Source organism: the organism of the source record quoted next, unplaced genomic scaffold (genome assembly GCF_019419815.1).
Source record: "Pyrus x bretschneideri cultivar Hongxiangsu unplaced genomic scaffold, Pyrus_bretschneideri_v1 Contig69, whole genome shotgun sequence".
NCBI lineage: Eukaryota > Viridiplantae > Streptophyta > Magnoliopsida > Rosales > Rosaceae > Pyrus > Pyrus x bretschneideri.
The window spans coordinates 766529-776093 of record NW_025999808.1 but is presented as its reverse complement, the minus strand read 5'-3'; the positions used below and the strand labels follow the sequence as shown (position 1 = coordinate 776093).

The 9565-nt window shown below is 38.4% G+C and overlaps 1 protein-coding gene across 1 annotated transcript; it reads right to left on the bottom strand.

The window, feature by feature from the left end:
- Positions 1–5409: 5409 nt before the first annotated feature.
- Positions 5410–7041, bottom strand: LOC125472297 (UDP-arabinopyranose mutase 3-like). Its single transcript, XM_048573538.1, has 2 exons — positions 6650–7041; positions 5410–5828 (listed from the first exon to the last, which is right to left on the bottom strand). Exons 1-2 carry the CDS (start codon positions 6974–6976, stop codon positions 5574–5576), a joined length of 582 nt encoding a protein of 193 aa, XP_048429495.1. The 5' UTR covers positions 6977–7041; the 3' UTR covers positions 5410–5573.
- Positions 7042–9565: the final 2524 nt, after the last annotated feature.

Genomic DNA, 9565 nt, shown 5'->3' with positions numbered 1-9565 from the left:
GTTATAGCTCTACCATTGACGAGGTGAACCAGGAAGGGAGTTAAGTTCAAGTAGAGTGATGATTACGAGCTAAGTTTTCAACAGCTGAAGTATTGTTTCACTCATGCACATGTTTTAGCACCAAATGATAGTGGGAACTTCGAGATTTATAGTGATGCTTTCTTGAATGGCTTGGATTGTGTGTTAATGCAGCATGGCTGGTTGGTTGCTTATGCCTCGCAATAGTTAAAGCCCCATGAAATGAATTATCCTACTCATGATCTTGAGTTGGCGGCCATTGTTTTTGCTTTGAAGATTTGGAGGCATTATCTTTATGGGGAAAAGTGTAAGATTTTTACAAATCATAAAAGCCTCAAATATATTTTCACACAGAAAGATCTTAATCTCTGGCAGCAGAGATGGATAGAATTGCTCAATGATTACGACTGCATGATTGAGTATCATTCCGGTAATGCGAACACAGTGGCAGATGCACTTAACAGAAAATCACGCAGCCGAATTAATGCTCTACATGCATGTCGTATTCCTCTCCTCACTGAATTGAGATCTACTGAAGTTGATTTAGAAATGGAAGATCGGGAAGAAGCCTTACTTTCTAGTTTTCGAGTCAAACCAATCTTGATAGATCGTGTGCTCGAGGCTCAAATGAATGATGTAAAATCTCAGGAATTAATTCATGCAGTTTCAGACGAGAAAAAGAAAGATCTCAGGATTAGGAATTTTGATGGTATACTGATGCAGGGCGATCGAATGTACGTGCCTAATGTTAAAGAATTAAAGAAAGATATACTGGATGAGGCGCATGTTTTGGCTTATGTGATGTATCCTGAGAGTACCAAGATGTATCACACTATTCCATCTTTCTATTATTGGCCTGGTATGAAAAGAGATATTGTTGAATTTGTGAGTCGCTATGTAGTATGTCAACAAGTCAAGGCAGAGAGGAAGAAACCTTTTGGGTTATTACAGCAACTTCCTATACCTCAGTGGAAATGGGATGGTATTACCATCGATTTCGTGTACAAGCTACCTCATACGCGGAATGGTTATGATGGTATTTAGGTGATAATTGATCGACTCACCAAGTCAGCACACTTCATATCCGTTCGAGAAAATTTCTCGTTGAGTCAGTTGGCAGAACGATTTATTTCAGAAATTGTCAAGTACCATGGTGTTTTAGTTAGTATCATTTCTGATCGGGATCCTAAGTTCACTTCTAAATTTTAGGTAGCTTTCTAAGAAGCTCTCGGTTCGAGATTGCTCTACAGCACGGCTTCTCACCTTTAGACTTATGGGCAATCTGAGAGAACCATTCAGATGCTAGAAGATATGTTGATAGCCTCGATTTTGAAGTTTGGAGACGCTTAGCATAAGCGTTTAGCTTTAATCGAGTTTGTTTATAATAACAGCTTTCACTCTAGTATTGGTATGTCACATTTTGAGGCACTTTATGGTAAACCATGTTGTACTCCGTTATGTTGGTCTGAAGTTGGCGATGGAGTGCTAGTGGGCCCTGAGATTATAGATGAGACTACACAAAATATCCAAGTGATTAAAGCTAACATGAAAACGGCCCAGGATCGACAGAAGAGTATCGTCGATAAACATGCCACTGACAGAGTATATAAAGTTGGAGATTGGGTATTTCTAAAGTTATCTCCGTGGAAAGGCGTGGTATGGTTCGGTAAGAAAGGTAAGTTAAGTCCTTGGTATATTGGAGCATATCAGATCATTGAGCGAGTTGGTGAAGTTGCCTACAGGCTTGAGCTACCTCCAGAGTTATCAAAGGTACATGATGTTTTCCATGTATCTATACTTTGTCACTATGTCTCTAATCTATAGCACGTGATCCCTCCTCAACCACTAGAGATTAATCCAGATTTGGCCTACAATGAGGAACCGGTGACGATCTTGGATTGGAAAGATAAGGTTCTTCAGAACAAGACCGTTCGTATGGTGAAAGTTTTGTGGAGGAGCCATTCAGTCGAGGAGGCCACCTAGGAAACTGAAGAGTGTATGCGAGACCTATATCCACATCTATTTTATGGTTATTGATGTGTTGTTGATGTCTAGAAGTTTCGGGGATGAAATTTTCTTAAGAGGGTAGACTATGACGATCCATTCCAATTTTCATTATAATTTCCTCCCCGAGTATGTAAGATGACTATTATGTGCTCGGCAGCTTAGTGACATGGATGTACATATGCAGTTTTAAATTATCTTCCTCCTTATCGTAATTAAATCGTGCTCAACGTCACGAGTACGTTGACGCGAGTTAGACTCGAATCGGGTCGTAACTTGGAAGTTACGATTATTGAAGTGCGTAAACGAGTAATTACGAACCAATTATATGGGCTTGTTTTCTCTTGGGCCCAATCAGATTTTATTATTTTATTCTTCTGCCAATCACACATACACGCACACGTACACCCTCACCTTTTCTCTCATTCCTTCTCGACTCTTCTCTCCGTCCATACACCCAAGACGCCCCAGCTCGCAAGCTTAACTAAATCGGCAGAGATCGAGCTTATAAGGACCATCATCATCCTCCTTTCGACTTCACGATCATCACCATACCCTTAGTTTTCTGTTTTGGTAAATGTTGACCTGTTGATTCTTGACCTCCGTCATGGTGGAACTTTGGACGACGTGATTGCGGACGATTCATAAAGTTTTAAGGATTGAGGAAGCTTCCAATCAACTTCCTTAGCATTTTGGAGTAGTTTTAGAGTGAAGTGGACGTCGGAATAGGCAAGCTTGAGAGGGTACATAGTTGGCATGAACTTTCGAAGGTTTTTCCGACGTTTTTCGTTGGATTTTGGACCTCTAATAGTTTTCAGCGAGTACAAATGACGACGGACGGCAAAAACCGACGGAGTGTCTGGAAAAGAAGGAGAATATTCCGTCAAAGATAATGGAATATTCCTAACGGCATCATGTGAGACGTACCCCAAGGGCGAGCATGGACGAGCAAGATTAGGGGGCTACGATCTTGCTACTTATCAATGAGTGGGCATTTGCTTTCTATATATGTATATGTGTGTGTGTGTGTGTGTGTGTATTGTGGTTTCCAGAACATTTTAAAATGATTTATGCTATAAACGCCATGTCGAAAATGAGTTACATTTTAAGTATTGCATTACTATACATCGTGAATTATATTGTTTGATGCTGCGGAGGCCCAGGTAAGTTTCAGGTGAGTATATTGTGATGGTATTGGTTGCATTGCACATTGTTATGCATAAATGCATTTAGAGCTCATCATTGCTGCACCCTAGTGTTAGTGTTCCCGCCCGAGGCCAAGGCACAGTTTTTCATGTGATGCTCACCTCCCGCACCGTAGGCTCACCTTGGATCTAAGTTTGGTGCTAGCCCTATCGTACAGACCACAATAGGTGTTTCCGACTCATAGGTGACCCGCGATTATTCGCACAACCTTCACGTGATCGTTGTACTTGAGCGTACATATTACACCTAGCCCTGTTGTATAGACCACAATAGGTGGTTCCGACTCGTGTGCTAGCATATATTAATGAGTTATAGATCTAGTCGTACAGGTCACATTAGGTGACTTCGACTTGCATATTATTTTATGTATATACATAGTATTATTTTTTGGAGACTATACAGGTTTTACAGTGAGGGGTTATTATGTTCAGAAAAAATAAATGTGTTTTCAAACGTTTTGTTTTTGCCCACGCACCCTTCTGTTTTGCGCCCCTCTAGGTCCTAGGTAGCTGTACATCTTAGTGGTTCACAAGGACTTCTCAGCGGTTCTAATGATCTACTAAATAACTGTAGGGATCTTCTCCCCGTTTGTATAATTTGTACTTTGTTTGTCTAACTGCACTGTTGATACCTATACTCTGAATACTTGTGTTTGGTTATGTTCACTTTCACACACTTATTTCTAGTGTAAATAAGTTTGAGTTTTGTTTTTTTTCTTTTTATTATAACCCACGTTTTCGCATAATTATCACTTCTGTTGGGCACTTGGCTAAGTCACCCTCACGTGACGGCCAGCACGTCTAGACTCCAGTCGAGGTGTGTCAATATTTGTCTTGAAACTTATTACAATATTAAATTAACAATTTATGAATATTTGTCTCTAAACTTATTGAAATATGTAGTAATACGTTTAGAGACAAATTTGTCCCATCTCCTAACCCAGTGTCGTATCTCCTAATCCACTTTTTAATGAAATTTTAATAACAAATTAGTCCATTTCCAAAATTACCGATAAAAATCTTAATAGATATATAATAATAGGTTGGGCTCAAAAAGTTTACATGAGGCCTGACTTACATTGGGTTGTCAAAGGATTGGACAAAATATAAGTCAAATTTGCTAAAAAGACATAAAAGATGAGGATAGAAGGAATTCTGGAACAAAAAAGTGTGAATGCCCTTTCCAATTAAAGGGTAAGAAGCTACAACTGATAATAATTGGATATTGATGGTAGTTATTAAAATGCATAATCACACAGTAGCCAAGCAGTTGGGGGTTATTCATTTGTTGTTACATTATTTCGGAAGAGACTTCATTGTTAGGTAAATAGCATTTCAATTTTTAGGAATAATGGTGGCTGAAGCAATAGCATATTGCAGGTTTTTTTTGGAATAATAGTGAGTGGAAAAATAGCATTTAAAATTTTTAACTTTTTACGGTGGGTGAGATTATAATGTGATTTGGGGAAATAAGACACTAGGGTGGCCTAGCAGCTTTCCCTAGCAGCTTTCTTTATCATTTTACTCAACCCGTTTACTACTTTGCATTCGGGTCAAGCGGCTAGTGTAGTGGTGTACTCACTTTGCTTTTCCGTTCGGTGAAGATATTTTTGGATTTTAATGTAAATGTTAAGGAACAAGATTTCAACGTATTGTTTCTCACCTCATACACATTCTTCATTTTCGTAACCGTTAGATTAAGGGATTAAGTAGAATCAACAGTTAAGATTAACAAGGGGTTGCACAACGTAAAAAAGAGTGTGTTGAAACCAATACCCTTGTCAAAATTTAGGATACGAATGGGAATGGGGTAATTTCATGATTTAATATATAAAAAACATGTCACTTAATATTACGGTCTAGTTGTATTCGTCTTTATGAGGCTTGGCCCACTCCCCACCTTATAGTGTAAATTTTAGGGCTGGGCACGGGCCGGGCCGGGCCCAATTTTGAAGGGACCGGACCGGACCTAGGTTCAAAGGGAACGGGGCGGGCCGGGCCGGGGATTACATTTTTTAATATAAGAACCGGACATTACCCGGCTCGGTTGAAACGGGCCGGTTCGGGCCGGGTCCACGGGTCCATTTTTTTTTTTTTTTTTGGTTGTTTGAAAGAAAAAAAAAATTGTACATATTCACAGATTGCAATCTGCACAAAAAACTGCAGACTAATATGCAAAGACTCCGGTGAACACAGAACTTCATATCAAAATCTTGTGAACTAGTTAACCTTTTAGCTTGTATGCTGAGAAATGTGCAACCAAATAAAAGGAAAAGAGAAGTATGTGCTGAATTATAAAAGGATATGCAAAGACTCCGGTGAACACAGAACTTCATATCAAAGTCTTCATACCCTAAGTCTGTGATCCCCACCAATTATTTTAATGCTAAGAATATGCTCGTCATCGTCAAGAAGTTCCAATCTTTCAGTACTTGTAGTGGCAGGAAGCCCAGACTTAACATCAACTTCTCTGAGACTTCCAATCTTAAGGTTCCCCTGCACCACACACCTGCTGACGAAAAATGGAGTTGACGGAGACAGAAGGTTCTTGATATGCTGCTCAAGTGCATTGATATCTTTGCCAGAAGGATCTTTGGCAACCTGCATTTTCACAAAGAGTACCATACTTAAGTTATAACACCTCAATTTCACAATAATTTTAAGGATATCGATCAAATCTGAAACACATTAGCAGCACCATAACATTGCTAATTCCAGCAACAGTTCCAAATACACAACACCAGCTACTCAAACTACGAATACACGAAACCGAAATTAAACGTTTTAATCTTAATCAATATTTACGGGCCGAAACTTTTAGGTGTAAATCTAACAATAATTCGAACAGACTCGACTCGAGTGCAAGGTGGAGATCTGTGAATGTAGTAAACAGTATATCAATTAGCTTAGTGCTGAACCTAAGATTTACGAAAACAATACAAATCTTTCAAAAGCTTCGATATCATAGAATTGCAATTATATAATTCATGCTATCACCGAAACCGGATCAGAAGACAATGACTAACAAACAACATCTCTACACAAGACTTTAAGTACACTAACGGAAAGAACTCATGGTAAGAAACAGATCAAACCAAAGGCAACTATGATATTAAAATATGACTCGAAAGAAACAGAGATCAAAGCAAGTAAAGTTCATTAACAAAAGTAAACGATGAGGGTAAGTCAAACATTAGCAGCAGAAACAGATCTAAACAACAAAAGCAACAGAATTTCATCACAAACTAATCAATTCGAGTCGAATCGAAATTCAATTGAACAACAAGATTTCGAAAACCCCAACAAAACCCACTTCCCAAAACCCACCAAGATCCAACCTTTTCAACTCAAAAATCAAATCCCACATCCAAAACAGCCCCAATTAAGATCCCAAGTTTTCGAAACCCAAAAGCGATACTTACAAAGCAATCGTCGTCGATGGTGAAGATGTACTTCTTCTTGGAGACCATGTAGCCGAAGCATCTGCAAGCAGAGTCCTTGAAGGAGATGCAGGACGCCTTGGGACCCAGAATCCGGTTGATATCGTTGCGGTTGTAGAGCTCGTAGTCGAAGCCCTCCGGGACCTTGATCACCTTCGACGGGTCGCCGTCCTGGACGATGATGAGGTGGTACTGCTGGAAGAAGGGCCTCCACATCTCGAGGAAATCGAGGTTTCGGATGGTGGGGATGACGATGTCGAGCTCGTCCTTCAGCAGAGGGGTCGGGGCGACCTTGCTGTACTGCGCCATGGCTGCAGCTGCTTCTCACCGACGGAGAGCGAGAGAGAGGGAGGGAGAGAGAGACGGGTTGGAGTTTAGACTAAAACCTAAAACCAACGGTCATGATTGGAAGGTATGTTTATTTTCAATCTGGGCCGTCCATTTCAATTACAAACGGGCCGGTTCGGGGCCCCGTTTTTCTATAAATCTGGAACCGGCCCGACCCTAGAATGCCATTACCTAGGCCCGCCCCGCCCCGTTTCCCCTATTTAAAAACAGGACCCGCCCCGTACCCGCCCCGACCCGCCTATACCCGCCCCTACCCGCGGGCCCAAGACCCGTTTGCCCAACCCTAGTAAATTTCATATGTAATTAAAAAAATATATAAAAGAAAACATAACAAAACACACATTATTATAGCAATATTGAATAGTAAAGCAATACTTACAAAAAATCGGTATATTGAACAATTTTGGCGTTGGAGATGCTATTATCTTATTTGCTTCATCACAGCAGATATCCATAGGTGGGATATCCGTGACCTCACATTAGTTAATAGTATGAATCTCACATTAGAAAAAGAGTTGGGATATCCATGACCTCAATTTTTTTTTTTATGGTAACAAAGCAGATTGGTCCATATGCAAAACTCAATGACAACACTTGGTCCGTATAACCCATTTTTTGTTATGCACACGTAAGGCTTGAGAATTTGCATGTCGCATGTGAGGTGGAGCGTTGGAAATACTAAATCCCATATCAAGGAGATAAATGACTTTACGTATGCTTATAAAGAGTTAGACTATTCCATCGAAATGACAAAGTTTCAAAGCTTAGAGATGATGTACATTGCGAAAGCAGTTGTTTGAGCTTTCAGCGTATGCAATGCATAATACGTATCATTCATTCATTCATGTTATTGTTCGGAGTACAAATTGTCATTTAGTTAGGACCACCAAACCATCAACTAAAGCTTACAATGATTAGGATCCTAAGCTCAAGTAAGGTTGTTACATTTGTAGCATAAGGCCTAAGATAATCTCTAATGCATCCTACAAATAACCAAATTTTTTACATTTTATTCCTTTTATATTATTTATCTTAAAGTCTTGGACTCAAAAGTAATGCCTCCATCCCTAACCCTTTTTACATCCGATGGGTTTAAACATCCTAAATTATTAAATGATAGTGACAATAACATGGAAAATAAAAATTTTAATTTTAATTTTTTCCACAGAGAAAGCAACTATGATCTAATTATTAATTCTTCAGATGAGAGGCATGGGTAAACGTTCACACTCTAACTTGGTTTGATGAACCTCCTGATATAATCTTAGACCTTCTTGATGAAAATAGTAATTAATTGTAAGTTGTATTGGTGCAAGACGCTCTTTTCCTTCAAACAGATGAAATTTCCGTTAAGGTTTTTATCGAGACCCATTGTTTGCACTATATCCTCAATGTTTGTTTGTACGTATTTTAATCTAAATCAATAAATATCATATTTTCTTCAAAATAAAAAAAATACATAATATAGGGATTGAGGCCTTGGATTGATTTGATTTACAAGGTTTTATTTCTCTATTAATATGGAGGATTATGCGGTTGAGAACTATATTTTAATTTTCATGTCATTGCCACATCGTTTAATAATTTAGGATGAGTCATTTAATCCTCATTTAAGACAATTGGATGCAAATAGATGTAAGGGTTGAAAGCAAACGTAAAAATGCTTGTCTCTTGATCTTGATCCATTCTAACTAGCTATTAGGAAAACAAAAAAGAGTAAATAAACAACGGATTTCGAGCATCACCGTTTGATTACTTTATCTAGGTTGAAATTCCCTTGGTTTCTAAGCAACACGTGTCTCGTTATTCTAGGTTTGATTAGCCGAGACTCAACGTTATATTTAGGAATTTTAATACCAAAGGTTATATTTAGGGGTGTTTTTCAGAAGGATCAGTTCGGAAACAACGTTTCCAATTTTCGTTCCAAAAAATCAGATTGGATCACAATTTTCAAAGTGCATTTTACTTTTCATTCCAACTTTTTTGGAAAATATTTGGATTAGAAAATTTTGAGTTCGAACTTGGAAATTCTAGTATCAAAATCGAAAATACCATTCCAACTTGCACCTCTAGTTATATGAAATTTAAATTGGAGAATTATTTTTAACGATTTATGACTAAAACCACGTCGTTATTCGTTTCCGTCACATTCTAAGTGGCTGATTCCTTAAGGAATCTTATTTCAATAGCTAATCCATTTTGATTAATTAAGGCTCACTCTGATTAATTAGTCATTTAAAGTATTCAATCATGCAGCCTCGTCACAAATTACTATCTAACGTTAAATATTATGTTATCCAACTGGAATCTGATGAATAGTAGGCAACCCATCTAAACAATATTATTATACACAAATTAACATTACTTAAACACCCTTTACATGATTTAACTAATCCCATTGCACGGTTCCAAGGTGGTTCAACCATCCACTTCAACACCCTTTGCATGATTTAACAAACTAAAGCTGGTGATCCAAAACACGTGGGCTTCACAAGGTTAGTGATTAATAGTAAATTAATAAATGAATTAGGGAAAATTGTTTAACAAATT